General features: G+C 41.4%; 1 protein-coding gene across 1 annotated transcript in view; it reads right to left on the reverse strand.

The window, feature by feature from the left end:
• Nucleotides 1-2170: 2170 nt before the first annotated feature.
• LOC108414600 (alpha-2-macroglobulin-like protein 1) overlaps nucleotides 2171-27768 on the reverse strand; it is a 48227-nt gene continuing 22629 nt past the window's right edge. The window contains exons 20-35 of the mRNA XM_037535996.1: nucleotides 25606-25732; nucleotides 25266-25387; nucleotides 23619-23670; nucleotides 23008-23091; nucleotides 22421-22597; nucleotides 20854-20935; nucleotides 20439-20595; nucleotides 17550-17624; nucleotides 17297-17459; nucleotides 7703-7896; nucleotides 7221-7433; nucleotides 6771-6889; nucleotides 6142-6250; nucleotides 5985-6050; nucleotides 4227-4332; nucleotides 2171-2328 (exon numbers count right to left, since the gene is read on the reverse strand). Of these exons, the coding sequence (XP_037391893.1) occupies nucleotides 2288-2328; nucleotides 4227-4332; nucleotides 5985-6050; nucleotides 6142-6250; nucleotides 6771-6889; nucleotides 7221-7433; nucleotides 7703-7896; nucleotides 17297-17459; nucleotides 17550-17624; nucleotides 20439-20595; nucleotides 20854-20935; nucleotides 22421-22597; nucleotides 23008-23091; nucleotides 23619-23670; nucleotides 25266-25387; nucleotides 25606-25732 (1887 nt within the window). The 3' untranslated portion in view covers nucleotides 2171-2287. The remainder of the gene's footprint in view (nucleotides 2329-4226; nucleotides 4333-5984; nucleotides 6051-6141; nucleotides 6251-6770; nucleotides 6890-7220; nucleotides 7434-7702; nucleotides 7897-17296; nucleotides 17460-17549; nucleotides 17625-20438; nucleotides 20596-20853; nucleotides 20936-22420; nucleotides 22598-23007; nucleotides 23092-23618; nucleotides 23671-25265; nucleotides 25388-25605; nucleotides 25733-27768) is intronic.

Consider the following 27768-nt stretch of genomic DNA (forward strand, 5'->3'; position numbering starts at 1 on the left):
ACTGAGACAGAGCGGCAAAAACAGTTTATTTTATGCGTAGACATCCCAGGACACCGCGGCTCAGGATTAATGTAGTCTGTCATACATCCCTTTGCACAGCAGGTGGCACTAGTGAGAACGATTCAGTGAGGCTTCGGGTAAAGAACCTTTTGGCGAACCTTTGGGCTGGAAAGCCCCGCCGGTTCATGAAGCCTCGTTTTGCCATCACTACTATTCACTACATCTTACCCGTACAAGCATCTGTTATGCTTCTAACAAAACCGGTAAAACCAGAGAACTTGTAGAGCGAATTCCCACTCAAACACTAGAGGGCGCTCCCAAGTCCAAAATGAATGGGTTGATATGGCGCATTTGACGAAAATCATAGTTTATAAATGTTTAGACCTTTTTATGTAAAAGAATTCCTTAATTTCCTGAACAGTATAAACATTTTAACTGTTATATTTTTTAAGAGCTTTTAAACTCGAGTTATCGGAGATTATAAAAGCGCTTCATGTACGTTCGTGACGTCAGTGAGTGCGAACAGCCAATGAGCTGCCCCGCTCGCCCATCAATCATCCCGCTCTAGCAGTAAAGCCCGCCCCCTGCTGCCCGAAACCCGTTTACTGTAGAAACAATAAATGATACAGGTAAGATTTCTTTGTTTTTTGTGTTTTTTAGTGAAATCCATCCTCCTACTGTCTAAAACTAAAGGAAAGTTCTGGGCGAGTGATTAGAAACTGCTCCTCGTTTTTAGCCGTTGAGCTCCATTCACTCCCATTCATTGAGGACTGACTCGCAGGCGCCCTCTGCTGGTCAGCAGTGCTGTTTTTGATATAAGGGTCGAATAGGAAGTGGAGAGACTCCTGTTTACTCCGAGTCACAGAACCTGAGGCCCCAGCTAGAACATATGGGAGGAACCAAAGACTGTACGAGCAAAGCTGTTTAACTATTAACTCTTCATTACACGAAGACATCAATTAAAAACAAAATGAAGTTGTAGAGAAGTTCACACTACAAATATCCCCAAATTATTAGGGAAAACGAATAAAGCACACACACACACACACACACACACACACACACACACACACACACACACACACACGTGTCTACTAAGCCGCTTCTCCCTTTGGGTCGCGGGGGGTGCTACAGCGTATCCCAGTGGTCATCGGGCAGAAGGCAGGATACACCCTGGACAGGCCGCCAGTCCACCGTAGGGCAGACAGACACATTCACTCACACCTAGAGGCAAAATTTAGCACGTCCATTTGTCCTGACTGCATGTCTTTGGACTTGGCCGGGGAATCGAACCCAGGCCGTTCTTGCTGTGAGGCGACAGCGCTACAAATAAAACAGGAAAAAATAAATAATAAAAAATGTCTCAGCTACACGAACAGGTGATGGAAGCGCATGTTCCACTGATTAACATGGTGCTAACTGCCTGTCATCACACACACACACACACACACACACACACACACACACTTCACACTGTGCTGTTCAGTGAAGCCTCAAAGACTCGACTGTGTTTCTGACATTTTTGCTGCCGCTACTTCTCGGATACAACAGCCTGAGAGCTGAAGCGCTAAAACTAAAGACAAACTTTAGACACCAAACACGTCTTCGCTGTCCGACTGTGACGGAGTGAGAATTAAAGGATTCTGGTTTTTGTCAAACTCTTCTAGTAACATGAATAACTTTCCTTCATTAACGTCGCCTTTAAAATTAGGATGAAATCTGTGCATGATGGGACGGTGGAGTTCGAGCTGCGGACAGAAATAGTAAATGCAACCAGGAGACCCGACTGAACCTGAACCACACGTCTCTGATACACAACCACAAGTTTTGGCACCCCTGGTCAAATGACAATTATTTCCTTAATTTGACACGATGAGCATAAATAAACATAACATGTGGCTTCCATAAAAAAAAGTATATTTATTTATTTTGTTTATTTCACTGCAACATGTTGCTGCATCTAGCTGGAGAGTTTTACAGAATAAAAATGATATTATGAAGGATGACGGCTCATGATTCGGTTTCCTGGAGAATCTAAAGGGAAAAACCTCAGGACCGACTGTAATATAATCCTTATAATATGTGTTACGGATTTCTCTGCAACAACTGTAAAATCTAAATAACAACAATAAGTGCAGTAATAAGAGAAAGACACATTTAGGTCTTTAATGCAATCAGATTTATTTCAGATTTCAGCTCACAGAACGGACGGCGGTGAGACAGAAACACTGTGATCATACACTATCTAAACCTTGTCTCTCTAGGTGGCGCTGTTCCAGCTGTGGGGTCATTTGCATGGGGAGTTGTAATCAGCAACAGCCACGTCACCTGCAGGAGAGAAAGAGAAGAAAATCATCCCTTCAGTCATGTGAGAGAAAATCACACACATGCGCCGTTATATTTTAGCTGAACACAGAAATGATTTAATTAGTGTTACAACACATTTTCACACGCAGAGTAGCTGCTTAACACATCGGCTAATGCAATGTCTGATCTCTGTGAATTCAGTCTTCTAACGTACAGAAGGTACTATATATACATATAACACACACACACACACACACACACACACACACACACACACACACACACACACACACATATATATATATAAACACATACATATGATGTTACATGTATAGCTCACAGGACACTTAAGGAAACTTAACGATGGGCTGTCACTGAAATGATCTACAGAAATGTACTCATGTTAAAATCAAATATATTGGAAGTTGTGATCTACAGCGAATGTAACAGCCACACTGTTTACCATTTACCCTCCAAAACAGTCTCTCCTGACATTCCTCACTGCAGCTGTCAGAATAAAGACCTTTTCACTGTCTCTCTTAAAATCCACACAGCCAAACCTGTAGTTATACTAGTGGAGTACATATATTTATATATAGTATTTTTTTTTAATGTGGCTTTTTTTTAACATGCCACCAAATCGTTTCCAACAACAACCATATGGACAGTTTATCTCCAGAATATCCTGTTTCTATGTTTTTTCCCTTCACCAGTCCCAAATCCTCGATCATCTTCCTCGACTCCTACTGGACTTATTAAAACTTATTATGTGTTTAATGAACAATTTAATATAAACTCTTCCTTCTTATGTTTGTGTGAGCTGTGAAATGACGCCCAGCTAGCAAAACTATGTCCTTATGATGCTCTCAGAGTGGCTTTAAAAGCTGCCACGAGCTCATTATACAGAGCTTAAGGGGAGGCTCTCAAACCACCAGGATACCCCCATTACTGCTGCTACAGTAAACATCAGCAGAGTCCTGTAATCCTAACTGGACACTTCCCTCCCTTTTACTTCAGGACACCCAAAACCTGCATGATAAACATTTTAAACGTCATGTTTCCGAATTTTTTTCTTATAATTTTACAGATGAATATATACGCTGTAAAGGTCTTATACAGCATCTGCACAGTGAGAGTGTTTTTACCAGTTAAACAAGAGAGTAAATATGAAAAAAGCGCACAGTCATATGCAAAGGTTAGAACACCCCTGGGTCAAATGATGAAATCAGTGATAATAAGTTAACATCCTCTACGGGGAATAAACTGAAATATGACATTTTCCTGCACTTTCACCCACGGTGTCGATTTATTTGCTGAGCTGGACAAAAAAAAAAAAAACTAAAACATGCAGTACAGAATGTGCCATAACTTTTGCACAGGCCACATTTTATGTTCTGCAAATAATCTTGAACTCAGGAAACAAACAGAAAGTGTGCATTAAAACGTGCAGGAGTGGGTTGTCTGCAGTGGACGTGTCAAAACATTTTCACCTAAAAACAAAATCATGTCATGTGATCAGGGGTGTTCTAACTTTTGCCTGCAAACTTGCAGGTGTGGGACGGTAACTGTAATACTGGACTTCCTTGAGGAGAGCTTTGGACTTCACTCACAGGACAATCACAGCTGTTGGGCTGTTTAAAAGGTTTATTAAAACCTTTTATTTCAAGGTTTTATTTGCAGTTATTTAAATGTTGGTGTTTTATTATTAAGGTTTACTGTAACATTTCTAAAGTTTTCAGTATGTCCGTCTACGGTTTTGCACATGACGTTATTCCGGGGCCTAAAGCAGGGTGTCTGTTAACACTACATTAACGGAGGATGGGCCCTGTTGTGTATTTGTTGTGGTGGGCTAAACGTAGCTGATCAGATCTTCTCTGTAAACTCTGATGGCTAATAAACAGTGATGAAGTGGTTCTTACTGGTCTCGTAGTAGTCGTACACCTTCACCACGGCTGGTTTCTGGTTCTGCACGACCGTCTCCCGCAGGATGACCAGAGTGTAAGTCTTAGAGTCTCCTTTTTGCAGCTGAAAGAAAGTCATACATAAATACATAAACTCACACATACAGTGGGCAAAGGTTTGGATACTCTCGGTTTCCGTTGATTGTAAAAAATGAAAATATGTTAATACATCCTCAGAGAACACATTTGTGTACATGTGAATATATAATTACTCTTTATTTAAAATACTGGGGACGAATAAAATGGCCTGTTTAAAAGTTATGGCACATTTTAGATATTTGTTTTTTTTTCTTCAATTTGTTAATTCAGTATATTAGAAGTTGCAGAAAAATGTCAGATCTAAATGTTGATGATGTGTTATTACCTTAATAACTGAAAAAAAAAAGCTTCAACGAAGAAAGTTCAAACCTGTGCATACAAATGCACTTTACTGTTAAATACTACAATAATCCATGAGAGGCAGCACAACCAAAGTCAAAGTGATCTGTTTTATAATACCCGGTTTATAATGGTACATATGATAAATGGTTCTGGATGTAAAACCTGAGCTTAGCTGGGCAGCTGAATGTTCTGAGGTCCATGTAAAATAATACACATATTCTATAGTGGCTTGGTTATTGTAGCCTAATATTATTATTAATAACCATCTTATATGTTTACTAAGATTTTCTTTGTTTGCTCAGTTTAGTAGTATTTTAATGGCATCAATTATCTGTCCTCATGGACATTTTAATCATTTTCTATATACTGGACAGATCAATTGATAAGAAGATCCACTTTTATTGACATCAAAAACATCTAAATCTAAGCGTAAACGATTGATTTAATCAGATTATTGGACAAAAAAATAAAGCAGTAGATGGCTTGTTGCGTAGTTGACAGAATTCCTTGACAGAATGAAGGTTGGTATTTTTTTATTAGTTTCCTGACACACGACAACAAACCAGCCTGAGTTTCTCAAAACTAAAGTCTCTATTAACAGCTGTGTTCTATGGTAATCAGTGTTTAAATGGCTGCTTGTATCAGTTTTTTCTTTGTTTTTAACCTGTTGTAATAGTAATTTCTGTAGTTAGATTAATTTCCTTAATAATTATCAGTGATCAGTGAATTATGATTAACTATTACTTATCAGTGGGCTTGTAATAATTCACACACAGCTATTATTGCAGCTGTGGACCAACAGCTGAACTACTTTCCACCACCCCTTCATTCAGTGGCTGTAGCTGGTTGTATAGTTGTATAATCATTGTAGCGTTTGTATAGTTTGTCTGCGTTTACTGTCCGTCTGCTGCTGCTCTGTGTTAAATGTAGTACTGTGTCTTGGAAAGACCACATTTTCTTCCTCTATTAACACATCTGAATGACAAGTAATGACAGTGAAACAGACTTTGCCTTGTTTTTTCCCCTTTGAGGCCTAATTTTACACAAAGTTCAGATTCATTTGTGATCCAAAGGGTGACAATGATTACAGAAGAGGACAGAGATGCCGCACCCAATGAACATGTACTAGACCAAACGAGACGTCACAAACAACCTAACGGCTAATTACACGGTCATTTCTGAAGGCTTCACATGCAACAAGTAACTGTTTGCCTAAGGAAGAGCCAATCAGAGGATTTTTGTTTTGTACATAAAATTAGTTTTAGCCTGGTGTAAAACGTGTTGAGACTACACTGAGTGCTACTGCTAAGATGTAATGATCAAACGTGCACTCACTCCATCCAGGTAGATGATGACGGTGCCCTCATTCTGATCCACACGCTTCACTGTTCCTTCATTCGACTGCAGAAACAGATCATACAGATCATCATTAGCACACAAATGGACACGCATCACGCTGGCTACTTCAACTGAGGTCAAAGAGCAAAGTTACATTTATTTTATCACTGGACGGTTTCAGAGACTCCTTGTCCAGCTGGAAGCCCAACAGCAGTTTGACCTCGATGATCACCATGTTGGTCTGTGGCCGTTTACCGTTGTAACTGGAACAATAATAGCAATAATCATTATTTTACAGCATTTTTCGTACAAAGATGCAGCTTTGTTGTCAGAAAGTGACCACTGGTCAAAAGCTACAGGATTTGAGTTCCTGTTGTCTTTCTATCATCTGGAACCAGTCTGCCCGTTCTCCTCTGACCTCTCACATCAACAAGGCATTTTCGTCCACACGACTGACCGCTCACTGGATATTTCCTCTTTTTCGGACCGTTCTCTGTAAACCCTAGAGATGGTTGTGCGTGAAAATCCCAGTAGATCAGCAGTTTCTGAAATCCTCAGACCAGCCCGTCTGGAACCAACAACCACGCCACGTTCAAAGCCCCTTAAATCCCCTGTACCTAATAAAGTGGCTGGTGTGTGTGTGTGTGTGTGTGTATATACACACACACAAATAAAACTTGGTTTTATTTTCACAAATCAACAAAAAACGAACATTTTGCTCACAATAACGTATTCTTCTTCTTCTTATTATTATTATTACTATTATTTTGAAGTAAAGCTCACCTGACAGTCACAGACAGGCTTACAGACGGAATGGGGATGCTGCAGTTTCCAGCAGTGTTGGCTGAGATGCTGAAGGAAGAGAAGTCGGCTGGAGGAGGGATGTTGTAGCGCACATAGAACTGAAAAAAGCATCCGTACTGAAGTTACGCTCCATTCATTTGAAGCTCCCATCACATTATCCATTATCATTTTAAACCATTTGTCTGCTGACTTTTATATTTTAAGCATTTCATTATGAAAAATGAGGCTGTTTCTTTCTATAGGTATTTTTTTAGATAAAATGGTATATATATATATATATATATATATATAAACATTATATTCAAATATATAAACTGATAAACTGTCCAGTAGAAATGGCCCATAAGAGCTTGTTTATTTACAGTTTAATGAAACACAGCAGAAAAGAAAATTATAATTTTCCAGTAGACAAAACAGAGACAGGCTGACCTGTGCAAACACGCAGCCTTTGCCTTCAGCCTTGACCGTGTAGTCTCCGGGAACGACCTGCAGGCTGGACTCCTGCAGCAGCAGCCTGTTACTCTGACTGACTGTAAATATCTTTGGAGGTGAAGGGCCAGTCACAGTGACTACAACTGTGCCTGTCAGCAAGTAGGTGGCAGCACTGTATTTTGCCAGAGCCTGCAGAGCTACCACAGTGTCCTGGTCAGAGGGACGGAGTGGAAAGAGAACCGAAATATTGTTAGTGTGTTTTTGAAGTCATGACAGAACATCTTTCTCAAAATGACCTACAATCTACAAATATAGTAACATTTACCATAAAAACAACTTAAAAACTACAAAAGCAACAAAGTCACAAAAACCTGCAAAGATGTTTATTTTTAATTGTTGCTGAATATGAGGTGACCATTTGGAACAGACCATATGCAGTCTTTGCAGAGCTTTGTGGTCAAGGAGGGGGCAGGATGTACCTGTGTAGATGCAAATCCCCCAAAGGCGTTCTGCTGCTGGGCCAGCCAACGGGCGATGGAAGCAGAATAGCTCATATCAAAGGTCTGTAGCACCGGTCCAGACAGCAGAGCCAGCAGCACATATGAGGTCATCTCCACCTCCAGAGAGTCCAACACATTCAGATGACTCTCTCTTCTCCAGTGTCGCCCTCCCGCTGAGACAGATATAAAAAGGCCTTATTGAACAAATGTTCTCCACAAATGTTCTCCACAATAACACTGTTATGGTCCACACTATAAAATAATGTTCCTCGAAAAAGCCACCAATTCTGTTACGACCACATCTAGGCCATAACATCAAATGAGAGTGGGCTCTCTGCCCTCTGACCTGCTGCCAGACCAAACACTGGACACCATTTTCACAAAGCATTTTCGAGCTAAATGACAAGAGGTTGAGTTGGGTGGGAAAATTAACAGTTTCACAAGATCTAACAAAGGTTTAATTAATTTAACAAGGCAAGCAAAGCGAAGCGTGCAGAGGGCACTAGTGAGCTCACATGGAGTAGTCATGTTTTAACTTCACTCTGTTCCCAATTTCCTTTGTTTTCCTTAACAAACGAAAATTTACTTTGCAAATTCATACAAAACTGTGTGGGAAGGCTGCTGTACCATGCCGAAACCAAAAAAAAGCCAGTGAATTCTCTCGGAGCTGGAAGCTCTCCCTCGTCCGCGGACATCATGGCAGCCATACAACAGCTAAGTGAGAAAGTTGATCATAAATTTGCCTTAATCTCAAGCTCTGTCTCTAATCTTCAAGAGACGCTGGTGAATGTGAACACTAGGCTACTGGAAACTGAGCAAGCTGTTGACGACCATGACAAACGCATTCATGCACTGGAACTTCAATGTTCCTCACTTGCCGCAGACAATAAACGCCTGTTGGCTATAATGGAAGACGTGGAGTGTCGCTCGAGAAGGCGAAACATCCGCATCATAGGTATCCAGGAGAACGAAGAGCAAGAGTGACCCACAGAATTTGTTTCCAAGCTCATTCCCAAACTGCTCGGAGAGGACAACTTTACGTCGGCAGTCAAGGTGGACTGAGCACACAGGTCGCTGAGACCTGCCACGGCTTCAAACCCACTATCAGGTGAAATAGTTGATTCTCTAGCTGGTAAGGCAGCGTTTCACACTGGAATACAACGGCGGCAGGGTACACATCTTTCCAGATTTCTCTCCAGACATCATCAAGAAGCAGGCCTTTGATGCGATTAAAAATAAATGCAAGGAATTTGGATACAGGTAAGGATTACTCTTTCCCGCGCGTTTCAGGATAACCGTAGGCAAGACATCAGGCATCTTCGACTCACCTAACGAGGCCGAATCTTTTCTAAAGGACAATTCACCCAACAAATCTGGTGAGAACTAATCCACTGAGCTGTCAGGCAATGCAGCCAGCTACCACGAAGGTGCTGAACGTTTTCAGTTGCGAGTTTTACAAGAATGAAACTTTACATGCACCAATCTTTTAGTTGTAAATTTCAGCACCATGTATGTGTCGAGAAACTTTGCAGTGCACACAACATTCAGTAAAGGGAACTGGAGTGCGGTGATGATTTCCACGGTTAGCCTAGAACCCTACGTCCACTGAACGTTTTTTTGTTTTGTTGTTTTTGCTATGCGCTCTTTGTTTGGGAAAGTGCCCCGGGGCGGGTGTGCGGGTGGGCGGTTACTGTTGTCTATATGTACGTACATCTTTTTTCTTTCTTTTCTGGATGTATGTTTAAAGCCTCTTGTTGACTTGCGATAATTCCTTATTTTACATCGCAGTGACTTAAAAGCCGGACATTTAAAGTCGGTGGTTATTCCATATTATGATGGACAGAAAGTTATCTGCACCCAGTGGGGGGTTGCGCATTACTTCGTGGAATGTTCGTAGAATGTCCAACCATCTTAAGAGAGGTAAAGTTTTTGCACATCTTAAACACTTATCTGCGGATATAATGCTTTGGGATGAGACTCACATTAGACACTCAGAAAAATCTATAACGCGAACACACTGGATTGGTGCGATATATCACTCTACATTTCAAGGAAAATCTAGAGGAGTAGCAATTGATTTGATTTTTAAAAATTCATACCTTTTAACTGTGTCTCTCAAATCACAGACCTCAGTGAAAGGTGCGTCATTGTCTCAGGATCAATTCATTCAATTCCGATTACTTTAGTTAATGTCTATGGCCCCAATGTTGACAATCCTTTATTTTTCAAAAATGTTCTTAACACAATAGATCAAACAAATCTAATAACCGGCAGAGATTTTAATTGTGTGCTGGATCCTGTAATGGATCGTCAATCATCTCACCCTGCTGCTGTGACAAACTCCAGCATTTTTTAAATAACACTGAAAAATTTGAACCTTGTCGACATATGAAGGCTTACATTTCCCACAGGAAAAGACCACTGCTTCTACTCTTCTGTGCACAAATCCTTCTCCCGCATTGATTATTTCCTCTTACACTCTAAAATTGTATCATTAGTAACAGCAGTAGAGTATCATCCTATCTTAATTTCAGACCATGCACCTGTATCACTTACATGAAATATTTCAGTTAATAGAGGCAATCGTAGATGCACCTTAAATAATGCACTACTAAAAGACAAGAATTTCTGTAATTATCTGGACCAAAACATTTTATTTGCAATAGACACAAATGATACAGGTGAGGTGGATGATTCGACTCTATGGGAAGCCAATAAAATTGTCATTTGTGGGTATATTATTTCGTATGAATTTCTACCAGGAGAGGAGATACAGTACAACTAAAAAATACAGAAAAAGCAATTATAAAACTTGAGGAAGAATACAAAGAAGCCTCTTAAACAGAAACACTAAATAAAATACCTTCACTGAAATATGAGTACAACACTATTATTAGTTCAAAATGGACATCTAGCCTCATGTTCAAAATTACGCAGAAACATTTTGAACTGGGCGACGCACCGCATTCATTGCTGGCAAGGCAGTTGCGTCACATGCAAGCTTCTCATTCTTCTCATTAACTCAAACAAAGGCAGTCTCATTACAGATCCAGTGAAAATAAATCATGTTTTGCAGATTATTACGCTGACCTATATTCTTCCAAATGCAGAGCTGAACCTCAAGTAATTAACAGTTTTTTTAATCACCTGAGCCTGCCCAACAAGCAGCGAGGCGACAGAAGTACTTGAGGCAGAAATTACATTAGAAGAGCTTAATGAAACCAGAAAGGAATTTCCAAATAACAAAGCTCCTGGTCCGGATGGATTTACCATAGAATTCTACAAAAAATACCACTTAAAACTTAGTCCTCTTCTCCTAAGTATGAATAATCATTCATTGTCAAATTTTAACCTTCCCTCATTTTTGTAAAATGCCTATATCACCTTATTACGGAGGCCTCGTAATAAAGGAAGCCTCGTCGTAACGACCAATCTCATTACTTACAATTGAAACTAAGCTCATTAGCAAAATTCTGGCCAACAGATTAAAGAAATATATTTAAACTATTATTCATCTGGACCAGGCTGGCTTTATGCCAGGGCGAATATACATTTTAACCTACGGCGCCTGTTTAATGTCCTACATTCTGAACATTTAGAAGATTCAGTGATACTGTCATTAGATGCTGAGAAAGCCCCACTACCAAGTGGAGAGACAGTATATGATGTGAGTACTACACAAATGGCCCTATATTTATGAGACGGATTAAGATTCTCCTCTCCTTGGATCACCACCTTATCGTGGTGGAGGGGTTTGCGTGCTTGAATGATCTTAGGAGCTATGTTGTCTGGAGCAAAAGCTCCTGGTAGGGTCACCCATGGCAAACTGGTCCTAGGTGACAGGTCAGACAAAGTGTGATCCATAATAACCCCTATGAAGACACAAAAACAGGACTTGTGTACCCTGCCCGGAACAGGGTTACCGGGGCCCCACCCTGGAGACAGGCCTGGGGGAGGGGCTCGCCAGCGAGCGTCTGGTGGCCGGGCATTTACTCATGGTGCCCGGCCGGGCCCAGCCCGAAGGAGTTACATGAGTCCCCCCTCCCATCGACCCACCACCAATGGGAGGGGCAGTAGTAGGGGTTCGGTGCGTTGTGGATCGGGCAGTGTCCGAGGGCGTGGGCCTTGGCGTTCTGATCCTCGGTTGCTGAAACTGGCTTTTGGAACTTGGAACGTTACCTCACTGGCGGGGAAGGAGCCTGAGTTGGTGCGCGAGGTTGAGAGATACCGGCTAGATATAGTCGGGCTCACCTCAACACACAGCTTGGGCTCTGGGTCCAATCTCCTTGAGAGGGGCTGGACTTTATTCTTTTCTGGAGTTGCCCATGGTGAGAGGCGGCGGGCAGGTGTGGGCTTTCTCATAGCCTCTCTGATCTGAATCCGAGTGGTGTTCAGTTTTTGGACTTCTGCGCAAACCACAGTTTGTCCATCACGAACACCATGTTTGAACACAAGGATGTCCATAAGTGCACATGGCACCAAGACACCCTAGGCCGCAGTTCAATGATTGACTTTGTAGTCGTGTCATCGGACTTGCGGCCATGTGTTTTGGACACTCGGGTAAAGAGAGGATCTGAGCTGTCAACTGATCACCACCTGGTGGTGAGTTGGATCAGGTGGTGGGGGAAGATGCCGGTCAGACCAGGCAAGCCCAAACGCATAGTGAGGGTTTGCTGGGAACGTCTAGCAGAAGAACCTGTCAGATTGATCTTCAACTCACACCTCCGTCAGAACTTTGACCAGATATCGGGGAGGTGGGGGACATTGACTCAGAATGGGCCATGTTCCGTTCCTCCATTGCTGAAGCGGCTGACTGTAGCTGTGGCCGTAAGGTAGTTGGTGCCTGTCGGGGCGGTAATCCTCGAACCCGGTGGTGGACACCCCAGGTGAGAGATGCCGTCAAGCTGAAGAAGGAGTCCTACCAGGCATGGTTGGCCTGTGGGACACCAGAGGCAGCTGGCAGGTATCGACAGGCCAAGCGATCTGCGGCTTCAGTTGTTGCCAAGGCAAAAACCTGTGTATGGGAGGAGTTTGGTGAGGCCTTGGAAACTGACTTTAAGTCGGCTCCGAAAAGATTCTGGCAAACCGTCAGGCGACTCAGAAGGGGAAAGCAGTGTGCCACTAGCACTGTATATAGTGGAGATTGTGTGCTGCTGACTTCGACTGAAGACGTCATTGGGCGGTGGAAGGAATACTTTGAGGACCTTCTCAATCCCACCGACACGTTCTCCAGTGAGGAGGCTGAGTCTGGGGACATGGGAATAGGCTTGTCCATTACTGAGGCCGAAGTCGCTAAGGTAGTTAAGAAGCTCCTTGGTGGCAAGGCTCCAGGGGTGGATGAGATCCGCCCTGAGTTCCTCAAGGCTCTGGATGTTGTGGGGCTGTCTTGGCTGACACGCCTTTTCAACATTGCGTGGACATCAGGGGCGGTGCCACTGGATTGGCAGACTGGGGTGGTGGTGCCTCTTTTTACAAAAGGGGACCGGAGGGTGTGTTCCAACTACAGGGGGATCACACTCCTCAGCCTCCCTGGCAAGGTCTATGCAGGGGTACTGGAGAAGAGAGTCCGGCTTATAGTCGAACCTCGGATCCAGGAGGAACAGTGCGGGTTCCGCCCTGGTCGTGGAACACTGGACCAACTCTTCACCCTCTCCAGGATTCTGGAGGGTTCATGGGAGTTTGCCCAACCAGTCCACATGTGCTTTGTGGATCTGGAGAAGGCATTCGACTGTGTTCCACAGGGTATTCTGTGGGAGGTGCTTCGGGAGTACGGGGTACATGGCTCTTTGCTACGAGCCATTCAGGCCCTGTACAAACAAAGCTGGAGTTTGGTTCGCATAGCCGGCAGTAAGTCAGACTCGTTCCCAGTGAGAGTTGGACTCCGTCAGGGCTGCCCTTTGTCACCGATTCTATTCATAATTTTTATGGATAGAATTTCTAGGCGCAGTCAAGGGATGGAGGGTGTCCAGTTTGGTGACCTCAGGGTCACATCACTGCTGTTTGCAGATGATGTGGTCCTATTGGGAACATCAGGCCGCGAACTTCAGCTTTCGCTGGATCGGTTTGCAGCAGAGTGTGAAGCGGCTGGGATGAGAATCAGTACCTCTAAATCCGAGACCATGGTTCTCAGGCGGAAAAGGGTGGAGAGCCCTCTCTGGGTCGGGGATAGGCTCTTGCCTCAAGTGGAGGAGTTCAAGTATCTCGGGGTCTTGTTCACGAGTGATGGTACAAGGGAGCGGGAGATTGACAGGCGGATTGGTGCTGGGTCAGCAGTGATGCGGGCTCTTTACCGGTCTGTTGTGGTAAAGAAAGAGCTGAGCCATAAGGCAAGGCTCTCGATTTACCGGTCGATCTACGTTCCCACCCTCACCTATGGTCATGAGCTTTGGGTAATGACCGAAAGAATAAGATCGCGAATACAAGCGGCCGAAATGAGTTTCCTCCGCAGGGTGTCTGGACTCTCCCTTAGAGATAGGGTGAGAAGTTCAGTCATCCGGGAGGGACTCGGAGTAGAGCCGCTGCTTCTTCACGTCGAGAGGAGCCAGCTGAGGTGGTTCGGGCATCTGGTTAGGATGCCTCCTGGACGCCTCCCTCGGGAAGTGTCACAGGCGAGTCCACCTGGGAGGAGACCCCGGGGAAGACCCAGGACACGCTGGCGCGACTATATCGCCCAGCTGGCCTGGGAGCGCCTCGGAATCCCCCTTGGAGAGCTGGTGGAAGTGGCTGGGGAAAGGGAGGTCTGGGCTTCATTGCTTAGGATGCTGCCCCCGCGACCCGAACCCCAGACAAGCGGAAGATAATGGATGGATGGATGGATGGATGGATTAAGATTCTCTATTTCCAACCTACCGCATCAGTAATAACCAATAATGAAATCTCCCCTCCTTTTTTTCTCCACAGAGGAAATAGACAGGGCTGTGGTCTTTCTCCATTTCTGTTCTCTCTTTGTACTGAGCCTTTAGCTACAGCCATCAAATGGCTCAGACATTGCGTCTAATAACACTGGAAAAAAAAATTTCTCTGTACGCAGATGATGTGGTATTATTCATATCTAATCCGAGGACCTCGATGACAGCCTTGCTTGACTTAATTAATACAGTTGGTTCCTTATCAGGCTACAAAACAAACTGGGAATAAGCAAATTGATGCCCCTTGGTAAAAAGATTGATATGGAGTTCTTTTCTATTCAAGTTCCATTCAAACTTGCACCTGAAAACTTCACATATTTGAGTTTGGCTTGGAAAACTGTCCCTTTATCAATGGTGGGCAGAAGGTCAGTGCCATTGAAATGGTCACCCTCAATTTCTTTATTTGTTTCAATCTGCAGGTTCATCCCACATAGTTACTTCAAACAATTGAACAGTGTCATTACTTCATTTATATGGAATTATAAAACCGCCAGAATCTCACAGAAGTATTTATGCAAACCAAAATCAGCAGGTGGTTTCGGTCTACCTGATTTTAGACTTTATTATTGGGCAGCCACTTTAAACAGCCTCTCTTTTTGGCGAAAACATCAGATCAAGAACATGAAATTCCCTCTTGGCTGTACATTAAACATTCTGTGTGTAAAAATACCTCTCTATTAAGTTTACTTAACAGTCCGATTCAAACGCAGAAATCTTTATGCAGCAACAATTTCATGATCCATAACACCCTGAAAATTTGGAGACAAATTAAAACATACTTTAAAGTGCCCAATATGTACATAGATGATCCCATATGTAACAACAACGCCTTTCCAGCAGCTCTGAAGGATGCTGTCTTCTTGCAATGGAAAAACAGAGGTCTAAAAGTTACTGGAGATCTTTACATTGACAACTGTTTTGCTTCTTTCTAACAACTGCAAACTACATACAAATTTCCCTCTTCACATTTTTTCACGTATTTACAAATTCAGCATTTCACCAGAACACATTTAGTTGAATTTGAAACCAAAACGCATCATTCACCTTTGGAGAAGATTCTTTCTATCTGTCCTAATACAAAAGGAATGGTTTCTGCTTTTTGTAACATCTTATGTGATCACATTATCATCCAGGCCAATTCTCTCAAACAAACATGGATGGAAGAACTTGGTATAGAGATTACCCATGAACAATGGGAAGATGCTCTAAGGAATATCAACAAATGTTCAATAAATACAAGACACACATGGATACAGTTTAAAATAGTTCATAGAGTTCACTATTCAAAGGCTAAATTACATAAGATTTTTCCTGAGATTTCCCTCAAATGAAGTAAATGAAATACTTAAGAAGGAACATTGCTTCATCAATTTTGAACATGCTCTAGACTTCACAAGGTCTTGGAAGGTCTTTTTGACTTCTTTTCTGTAGCATTCGGCAGAACAGACTCTATGTCTAAATACATTTCAGAAACAAGCAATTTCTCTTGGTGTGCTTTTGGCAAATAGATTAATATTACAACAGTGGAAATCGGAAGCTGCACCATCATTTGAAGCATGGATCAGAGATTTTGCTAATGTGCTCCATGTGGAGCAGCTGCGATACAGTCTAACCGATAGGCCAGAGGTTTTTGCCAAAATATGGCAACCAATATTGGGCCATATAGAGGAAAGATAACTGTTGTCACATAACATGCAGCCTTTCTTTCTGTTTTGTGTAACTCTACCCAGACAATGCAATTTTAAGGGCTGTGTTTACTGTCATTCGTATGTAAAGAACGTTGCTGTGCAGGAGTCAGTTTTTAGTTGAAGGCTTTTACTATGTCCACATAACCGAGTGTTACATTACTAATTATTAAGTACATTATTAATAATAAGTAGATTATTAATGTACTTATTTGTTGATCTTAATCTGTTCTTTTTTCTTCTCTTTTCTTTATTATTTATTAATTTATTTTCTTTTATTTACCCCCCCCCCTTTGATATTTGTCTGTTTTTCTTTTTATAAGCATCATAACCTGAGTTTAATTACAACATATACGTAATCTCTGAGGTGTACTTGAAAACCAAAAAAAATGTTTCTTGGAAAAAAAAGTGAAGCGTGCCATTCTGGTCTGGACAGGTGTTCGTCCAGGTCACTTGGGAGGGGACAGACCCCTGAACATCTCCAGATAGTGGCCTGGCAGACTATTTTATTCAGAATGACACCCATTCTCCTACAAACACCATCATTCTCCAACAAACACCATCATTCTCCCCCAAACCCCATCATTCTCCAACAAACACCATCATTCTCCCCCAAACACCACCATTCTCCTACAAACACCACCATTCTCCCCCAAACACCAGCATTCTCGCCCAAACCCCATCATTCTCCAACAAACACCATCATTCTCCCACAAACACCATCATTCTCCAACAACACCAGCATTCTCTGCATTTTTCAACAATCATCTGCAGTTCGTAGCACAAACCTTAATGCTCCAACAACCAGCTGCTTCTAGTGTGAAGTGAGGACATCAATCCTGACAAGAGTCACTAAGGTACTACACACCAACCCAGCATCTGGGTTTGTTGATGTTAGGTTAGATGTGTTTTGGGCTTTAAGATGTGGAGCTTCAGATTTTGTTGAGTAGGTATATTACTAAGATGTAAGTATGTCAAACCTTCGACTATGGCCTGACTGTTCAGGATGGTGAGAGCCCTGATCCTCATGTACTGGTCTCCAGCTAGAGTGAAGGTGTAGGAGAGGAGAGCTGTGGCATAGATGGAGTTGAGCTGAGTGAAGGCATTTCTCAGGAAGTTCAGACCATTTTGTACCATTGGATCCTGAAAATATTTAAAATATCAGCCATTTTGTTTGATACAAAACATACACAATTCACTGAATTTGAGTGGAAGGTGAATTCATTCACTTACTGTGAGGGGAGTGCCTAACTCCAACAGTGCAGCTGTGATATACGCCGTGAGGGTCACCTCATCATTTACACCTCCCTGAGGGGGTGGAAGGTGGGTTGGTGGTGATAAGGAGGATATGAAGACAGATAGATAAATAGAGAGCAGGGGGATGAGGAGAGAGATTTAAAGACAGAACAACTATAGCATCCATTCTATAAACCTGAGATTACAAAGCACCACACAGGAATACTGAAACAGGACAGTTTACAAAACATATATGTAACTTCATACCTTTTAGCTGTAAGCAGTGAGTTCATGAGGAGTCATTTACAGTGTATCACAAAAGTGAGTACACCTCTCACATTTCTGCAGATATTTAAGTTTATCTTTTCATGGGACAACACTGACAAAATGACACTTTGACACAATGAAAAGTCGTCTATGTGCAGCTTAAATAACAGTGTAAATTTATTCTTCCCTCAAAATAACTCAATATACAGCCATTAATGTCTAAACCACTGGCAACAAAAGTGAGTACACCCCTAAGAGACTACACCCCTAAATGTCTAAATTGAGCACTGCTTGTCATTTTACCTCCAAAATGTCGTGATTCGTAAGTGTTACTAGGGTCTCAGGTGTGCATAGGGAGCAGGTGTGTTCAAACTTGTAGTACAGCTCTCACACTCTCTCATACTGGTCACTGAACGTTCCAACATAGCACCTCATGGCAAAGAACTCTCTGAGGATCTTAAAAGACGAATTGTTGCGCTACATGAAGACGGCCAAGGCTACAAGAAGACTGCCAACACCTTGAAACTGAGCTGCAGCACAGCAGCCAAGATCATCCAGCGTTTTAAAAGAGCAGGGTCCACTCAGAACAGACCTCGTGTTGGTCGTCCAAAGAAGCTGAGTGCACGTGTTCAGCGTCACATCCAAATGCTGTCTTTGAAAGATCGGTGCAGGAGTGCTGTCAGCATTGCTGCAGAGATTGAAGAGGTTGGGGGTCAGTCTGTCAGTGCTCAGACCATACGCCGCACACTACATCAAATTGGACTGCATGACTGTCACCCCAGAAGGAAGCCTCTTCTGAAGTCTGTACACAAGAAAGCCCGCAAACAGTTTGCTGAATACATGTCAACGAAGGACATGGATTACTGGAACCACGTCCTATGGTCTGATGAGACCTGTTTTGTTTGGTTCAGATGGTCTCAAGCATGTGTGGCGGCAATCAGGTGAGGTGTACAAAGATAAGTGTGTCATGCCTACAGTCAAGCATGGTGGTGGGAATGTTATGGTCTGAGGCTGCATGAGTGCAGCAGATGTTGGGGAGTTAGATTACATTGAGGGACACATGAACTCCAATATGTACTGTGAAATACTGAAGCAGAGCGTGATCCCCTCCCTCCGGAAACTGGGTCGCAGGGCAGTGTTTCAGCATGATAATGACCCCAAACATACCTCTAAGATGACCACTGCTTTATTGAAGAGGCTAAGGGTAAAGGTGATGGACTGGCCAAGCATGTCTCCAGACCTAAACCTCAATAGAACATCTTTGGGGCATCCTCAAGCGGAAGGTGGAGTGCAAAGTCTCGAATATCCACCAGCTCCGTGATGTTGTCATGGAGGAGTGGAAAAGCATTCCAGTGGCAACCTGTGAAGCTCTGGTAAACTCCATGCCCAGGAGAGTTAAGGCAGTTCTGGAAAATAATGGTGGCCACACAAAATACTGACACTTCAGGAACTGTCTCTTAGGGGTGTACTCTTTTGTTGCCGGTGGTTTAGACATTAATGGCTGTATATTGAGTTATTTTGAGGGAAGAATACATTTACACTGTTATATAAGCTGCACACAGATGACTATTCATTGTGTCAAAGTGTCATTTTGTCAGTGTTGTCCCATGAAAAGATTTACTTAAATATCTGCAGAAATGTGAGGGGTGTACTCACTTTTGTGATGCACTGTAGCTGATATGAAAAACTGGTAAATTCACAAAATTATGTTGAAAGTTCTGTTCTTTCATATTTATATGATGAGATTGTAAATTGAACTCAGTTTGCTGCTTCTTATGTGCTATAGCTCCACTTTGTACTATCTGCTAACCGGCGCCAGAGATCCTAGAGTAGTGTGGTGCGTTCAGCAGGCTGCTGTAGTCTTTCTATGCTTCCTTCTTTGGACTGAACAGAAAGGAAGTCTGAGCAAAATACAAGAAGCTGTTTCTACTCTGTTCTCTGGTGGAGCATAAAGATCAAAGATGTTAATACAAAGATGTTAATTCTCATGGTCCACATGAGAGTATAAGGTGTGAGAGAGGCTAACTTGTGTATCAAAAATCATATTTTAATATAATTTACTTTTTGATTTATTCCTGACCATTTCAAATATTCAAACCTTTCAATCCATCCCTTCAATATACTACAAATTTATTACATGACATAGTGCAATATTTAATAAGCTTGCTTTAAGATTCTTCATTAAGATAATTTAATAAATTTAGTAAATAAGATTCAAGTGATTTCATTGCAAAGGAATAAGTATTCCTATAATTTTACTACAAGTGGTACCAAAAACTCACAAATTCTACACAAAAGTATCATCACATAGCATTTACAATTAATTTCCCTCACATAAAGTTATGATAGAAAGATACAGGGATGGTGGTTTTGGTTAGTAAATGAAGTGGCCATATTTGTGTTGTAGTCATTGTGACCCCTGGTTCCCATCACCACCACTGTAAAGAAATCTGAGTCTCTACCATCAGCCATTTCACACCAAACCACCCTGAATCACTCTTTTTACATCTGACCACTCAATTACGCAAATCTTTGGGGAAATTTAACCCCCTTTAATAAAGCACCTTGCAACCCCACTTTTGGCAAAAATACTCTGCAGCAAGTCTGTTAAGGCCTGACCTTCATGTCGCTGTGGAAGAGCTGACCCACTGAGGCGAAGGAGCCGCTATACTGCTGCTGCTGACCCAGCCAAGTCTTGGCCTGGTCCACATACAGCTGATCTATAAAGATGAACTGCTTTGCACTTGCAAAGGACTTCATCACAAACGCTGTTAACCTGAGGACACAAACCAGAGGAATCCTAAACCTTTCTGTAATTTAATGATTTATATTTAAAGAAATCATCCATCACTGAACACTGTGTGTTTGTGTAGAGCCTAGTCTAGTCCTGAATAAGACTTTTAGCAGAACAAACGCTTTCTGTCTAGGTTTGAACTAGGCCTTGTCTAGGCATTTTTAAGCAACACAAGGCCTGATGTATTAAGTATTTTATGTCAGCTGCATCTTTGTTTTCTTGTCTTTCTCCTAGACTGACCAGGTGTTGCCGGATGGATCGCTGTTCCCAAAAGCACTGTAAGATCCATCATAATGTTTGTAGCTCAGCTCTCTCTGGTAGCCTGTAAAGGACATGAGACAAACAAGCAAACCAGTTCATTCAGCATCAGACAGCTTAACCCTCAGGAATCTAGAGTTATTACGTTGTTTGGCTGCACTTTTAATAGTAATAACACAATTACATGATTCATTTACATGGTTACATTATTAATTCCATCGGTTTACAGTTATTTTCCCTCTCTTTAAATGTTAAAACAGATTAAAATAACATGGTAAAAATATAATTGATGTTGGTGATTCTTTCTTTCACAGTCTGCTAAGTTCTACATACAGTAAGTCGACAGGTTTGAAAAATTATACTGAAATGGCAAACAGGTTCTAGATCAGTGGCTCCCAACCTCAGGGTCCCCCAGGTCACCCACAATTTTGCTCCAACACTACTCGCAGCACGTAGGATGACAGAAAATATTTTACCATTTGGGTGTCATGAGGACCAGTTGGAGAACCACGATTCTAGATATTCACTAGGTAAATGTGTGATATCATGAACTACGCAATTGTTTTTAGTAAAATGGGGGGAAAGTAACCAGATAGTCTAACTAAATTAGTCTGGATGCAGGTACTTGCTATAAAGTAGGATATTTAATATTTGAATAATTATGTGGGGAAATACCAAAGTAATGGAGGGAAATGGTGGTATAAAGACATAAGAACCTGTCATCTAGAACCGAAAGTGAATCTGGACTGTAACTGGTGGCTATGCCATTTATAGATGTTTGTGATTTACTTTCCTGATTAAACGTGTGACATTACTTAGAAATTTAGTTTGCTTGTTTTTGCTACTTTATTACTCTAAAATAATCTTTTAGTTTTGAAATATTTTACTGTTTTATCTTCCAAATATCAAGAACCTGACAGGTTCTCTGGGTGCTTACCCAATTTACCCAAAACATTGATCTAGTACATTGAATTTTGTACCCCACACTTACCCACTTCATATCTAGAACCTCTTTGGTATTTCTGATTAATTGGGAAATTACCAATATGTCACCCAAAATAATTGTCTAGTACTCTCGCATTCACTGGATTAATACCAAGAACTTTTACTGTTTACCGTTTGATCTTTTTAATATCACCAACCTGACATGTTGTCTGGGTGCTTACCCATTTTACCCAAAATAATGATCTACTTATTTTTTCTCTTAAACATGCCCGTAAACTCTACAATAACTTTTCATTAATTTAATCACAATCATAATTAATATCCCCACTACTGAGTTATGGATTAAAAATGTACAATCAATTATGAGTCATTAAGTATTATAAAATTACAACCTTTGTTTAGCAAATCGAATCAAAGCAAACTAAGCAAATCAATTGATTTAAACGTTTGTGAATTTATTAAAAGCAAATTAATTTATGTTGTAATGATTTTACTAACTGAGTCTTCTGAAAGTTAGATAACAGTCATGAAGGAATGGATGAAGCGGCTGAAAGTGCAGAAATGAATCTCATGCGGTCTCAAATCAACCCGAGATGTTCCTCACCGCTCACGAGGAACGTCTCGGCTTTATTTCGGATCTCCGTAGTCAGCTGTCCGCTACTCTGTAGATACAGGAGGATGTAGATGTTGGGGGCAAAGAGCAGCATGTTCTGTTCTCCACACCCGTACGGCATGGCCAGCAGACGGTCTATGTTACTCAGAGCACGGCCCATCAGGTCTCCTGCAGAAAGAACACAGAGTTCCTTATCCATTATGCAAATATTCCATATAGCCACTAGGGATCACCCCCACCTCCCGTCCACAATAAAGAAATTCTGACTGCCACTGTAAAAGCTACTAAACACAGATGTGATATTTAGCTTTCCTGCATAAACAAACTCTGGCTTGCTTCTTAATTAGGTAGATAGCAGGGAGAAAACAGCCTCAAATATCCACACTAACGCAGTCTTTCAAAAGCCCCTCCCACTTACAGGAAACAATCAGTAGGGGTGTTCCTCTTGTTTTAGAGACCCCTGTAGGAGGTGAGTTGAAGTACTGCTTACAGTGTCCCTTTAACAGAACCGGAGGTAATGAAAGTGCTTGAGTGAGGATTTCAGTACAAAAGTGTTGCTCTGTATTCTGCAGGCTTACCCAGCACAGACACTGAAGCTGTGGCAGAACCTGCCACAATTACCGCAGGCAGCTTCAGCGAGATGGTAGTCTCAACAGCGACCCCTACAGGAGAGAAAGAAACATTACAGTGAGGCACAGAGTTGGGCAACAAACAAAGATCCTCACCAGGCATTACTTTAAAACTGGACTTTTAAAATATTTTTATTTGAAATGCCAAAATGTAACAAATGATTTCTTAGGGCACATCACAGTGAGATAAAGCTAACATCCTACAAAATCCTTTAAATGTTAATATGAAACTTAGTATACCTAAAGGCCACTGACAATTTGACTTCTGTGAGCTTTATGTGATATATACAATTATGATTTGAAAAGTTGTGTGCACAGTCTCGCTCAGTGGAAAGAAAACAGGCCTGTAAACATTTGCCATATTTTTGTCTTGAAACTGAAGCCAATGAAAAAAGTCAGAAGCTGATGAAAACCTTTAAACTCATGCAAAGTAAAGCAAATAAATGCATTTTATTACATTTATTACATAACTACTCACCACTATTAATAGTTCAAAATGTGCAAAACAAAACACATCAATTGTCAGACGCTAAGGACAAAAGAAGAGCAGTGAGTCTGACCTGTTGGGCAGAGCAGCCCGTTGTAACTGTTGAACTGTTTGGTTCCCTCTGCCTGACCATGGAAAGAAAACAGTGAGCATTACTGCACTGACCAGACCAGCAATGACCAGCAGCCATGATCTACTGGAGCTTCATCCAAGATTTATTCTGACTATACTGAGTTTACCTGATTATTAACTCTACTGTCAGAAAGATACAAAGGTAATTTATCAGACTAAATGATTGAACTGGCCATATTCAAATTCAATCAAATATGCTATGGAAAAGTTTAACCTCGTACCCTCTAAGGACCAGGCCCCAGACACTGATTAAGCCTAGTCGTGAACTAAACTACAGTACCAGTGCTGAATCACCACTGGAAATTTTCTTTAGTCCAAGTTAAGGCTTAGTCGAGGTCTTGGAAACTGGTCCTAAGGGTCTGTACGTAGGTCCACATTTCGGCTTCTGCCTTATACATTAATTTCACAGACGTTACTGAACAATTCATAGCAGTTTCTGAATAATTTGAGGAAGTTTCTGAATGATTGATACTAGACTGAATGCATTATAGTAGTTCCTGAATTTATAGTTGTTCTTGAATCATTCATACTAGGCACTGTATAATGTCTTAAAAAATAACTGAATAAATATGGCAAATGAAAGCATCTTTAATATGTTTAGTTATCTGGTCACTGTAAGAATATCACAATATCATTACACTGATCTCATAAGAAGTAATAATACATATTTTGGCCACATTTAAGACGCTTTCACTTACTAAGAAGCCATTAGGCTCTACTTCCTGAAAATTCTCAGGAAAAACAACCTTCAGGAGAAGCTGCTGGTTTCCCACTACCGCTCCACCATCAAGAATGTGCTGAAATACTGCATCTCAACGTGGTACAGCAGCTGAGAGCAGTGCAGGGAGTCATAAATACAGCCCAGAAGATCATCGGCCAACATCCTGAAGGACATATTTCACCAAGGACATCATATGTTGCCCTCTGATAAACGCTTTAGGTCTATCCCATCCCAGACAAACAGACTTAAAAACAGTTTTTACCCCAGAGCCGTACAGGAACTGAACGCTTCCAAACACACACACACACAGGCACTTTTTATAGAACACTGCTCAGTAGAAGGGACTGAGCACCTCTACAACTCTTTACTGGCACTGACTTCATAGGACACTGTACACTGTTCCAGTGTTCCACTCCACCTCTGTCCTATTTATTATTCATTTGTTCTCAGGTATGCAATCTATATTCTTTCTGTGCAATAATTCTTAAGATGTGCAATATTATAGAACTCTATAAGCTGTCCAAGGAACGTGCAATAACTAACTGCTACCTCACTTGTCTATTTGTTTAGAATATATAGTTTTATAGTCCTTTTTCTTTATATTTAAGATTTTTATCCTATTTTTTTTAAATCTGCACTTTATATATTTCATTTATATATATATATATATATATATATATATATATATATATGTTTAATCATTTTGTGTGTAAAATGCTCAATTTCGTTGTACACTGTGTAATGACAATAAATGCATCTTATCTTATTATAGCAATAACAAGCAATGCTTTGGCATGAGAGTGGTCAAACTGATGAACTGTTCGAGGTAATTCTGAGGTCATTACAGTGAAACACAGAGAAACTCACCTCCACTAGCAGCGTCTGCACCACAGTGTCAATGCGTCCTTTATCTGGCACAGTGGCCGGTTTATTATCACACAGCGCGGTCGTCGTCAGGGCCTCTGCACTCACGTTAAAGCTCACCGTCCCTATTTCATGCATAAATACATGTAAACATACACATACACTTGTACATACCATATTAAAATACATTCTCAGCAGAACCCTTTTAAGTTTATATTAAGACAGTTTATTTCCGTTTATAAGTGTCCTTTTGTTAATTCAGGCTGTAGTTACAACAGCAAAAAAGACTAGGTTTAAATTTAGGTTAAAATGTCTATTTTGAGATATCAAAAGGTCAGTTTACCCAGAACGGTGGGCTGGATTCTCCATAAGAAGGTCCAGCTCTCTTCGGCACACAGACAGCGAGTGTACTGGCATCCCATACACTGCTGAGCTGTGAACTGCTCTGAGTTTGCCAGCGTCACCTTCACCTTTAGCACAACGAACACATGATTACTGCCTGTATAGCACCAACATCATCATTTTCAAATATGCAAAGAACCATTAAAGCATTTAAACAAATCTTTGAGGTGTCATAGTTCTGTATATAACCATGTCTTTAGTAAATAGCCAAGCGCAAGGGTGCAGGAACTGATAAAAAAGGTGTATAAATCACACTTGTATGTGTGTAGTGGATTCGGCTGTCTAAAGAGAACTTTTAAACATCATTACCTTTTGTTTTTTTGCATGTCTGAGGTTTTCCTCGTATATCACCTTAAGCTTCATTAAGATGCGATTTTCCTCAAAGGCAAAGGTTTAATTTGTGAACATTTTGTCCACTAAGGATGCTCTCTAGCCTCCCCTGCTATATTTAGCTATATTACACTACTGCCAAGTAAGTGATGGAAATGTGGAGAAAAAAATAAAGACTAGGATTATGAACATCTTGTCACGTATTAATACTATGACAGGTTCTGCTATGGGAAATGAGATTAGGCCTCCGCAATACATTTTTAGGGAGTACAAAATTCCAACCAACACCTCTGAAAGTACCTATATAATTGTTGCTGCAGTATTAAAACACCTCAGTACACATAGATATGCTTGGTGTCCTGTGTGAGGAACACATGTAATAAACAGACCAAAGCTCAGCAGTGTATACTCATTTGAGAGTATACTCATTTGAGAGTATACATTCATTCGAATGAGGCCCCGACTATTCTGTTATAGCTCCAGTTAGGATGAAGCAATCTGAACCAAAAAAATCATGTGATGTGTAATGGACTGCATTACATGTGATGCTGGAAGTGATCTCCATTTTCTGCCAGACACATGAAGAGCTACGGGTGAAGTTGCAAACAGAGGTTAAATGTCGCAACTGCTGTCCTGAGCCTACCTCATCACTCTGATGCAGGGGCATCCCAGCTTGTTCGAAGCTCCATATACTGAGGAGCTCATTGCACATTGTTCAGATTGCTTCATCCTAGCAAGAGTTAACAGAATATTCAGGGCTTTCGAATAAATCTCCCTGTAGCTTATTGATAGTAAGATGTATAAATATTCCTACATCTGTGTTTTGTTATCTTGAGGCTGATTGTGTTGTCTTGTTTTGTCTCTTTTCCCTGCCTGTTTTGTCTCTTTCCCTTCCTTCAAGTCTGATGCATGGTCTTTTTATCAGTTTCATTTACAAGGTTAAATCTGCAGTTTTGCTCAGGGCATGACTTGAACCTTGACGATAAGAATCCTCTTCTTATGAGCGCTTTGTTTATGTACTCTGCTCGGTTTTACTATCACGTGATCTATGTTGTTATATAAGCTATGCTTTTTGACTGGGTCAATTTGTACTTTTAAGAGCAATGCTATTTTAAAGTGCCGTTAAAGATCTGGCCAGAGACGAGAGACAGAAATCAGCCTCTTGGGCAGACTGTGGCTCATCTACTGCGGTCAGTGTTTCTTCATGGGCACTGTGTCCCAGACACGCAAGTGGAGTACAATTGAAAAAATGGGCTTTGATGGAAATGACTGAATAAAACATTGGCTGACTAGAGAGCTTGGAGCCTGAACGCATTGGATTATCTAATGGGGGAAGAGCTTCTGAGCTCATAGAAGGGAACTGGAATAGATGACCGTTTAAGTTACAGCCGAGGTTCACTCTTGTACGTATATGGACAGTTGTGTAAGATGGCCCTATGGAGAGTTGCATAAAAGGGCCCTGTAAGGAGTGAACAGCCTGATAAGTCACACCAGAGGGTTTTTAAAAAAAAAAAACACATCATACATGTTTGGGTTTAAAGGCTACCAAAACCATGTAAGGTCTTGATATGATGGGGACTAAAACGATACGGAATTGTGTAAAAGGGGTGGGGGGATTACCTCCTCACCCCAGAGGGGAATAAAAAGGGATGTTCTGATATGACATTCGCATCGTGGTTGACCGGGAACCATCTTGCCATTTGATGCTCAATATAGCGAAGGCCTTTTCTTTCCTTACACAAGAACTCAGCGGCTGAAGTCGTTTTCATTTCTG

Source organism: Pygocentrus nattereri, chromosome 29, assembly GCF_015220715.1.
Source record: "Pygocentrus nattereri isolate fPygNat1 chromosome 29, fPygNat1.pri, whole genome shotgun sequence".
Taxonomy (NCBI): domain Eukaryota; kingdom Metazoa; phylum Chordata; class Actinopteri; order Characiformes; family Serrasalmidae; genus Pygocentrus; species Pygocentrus nattereri.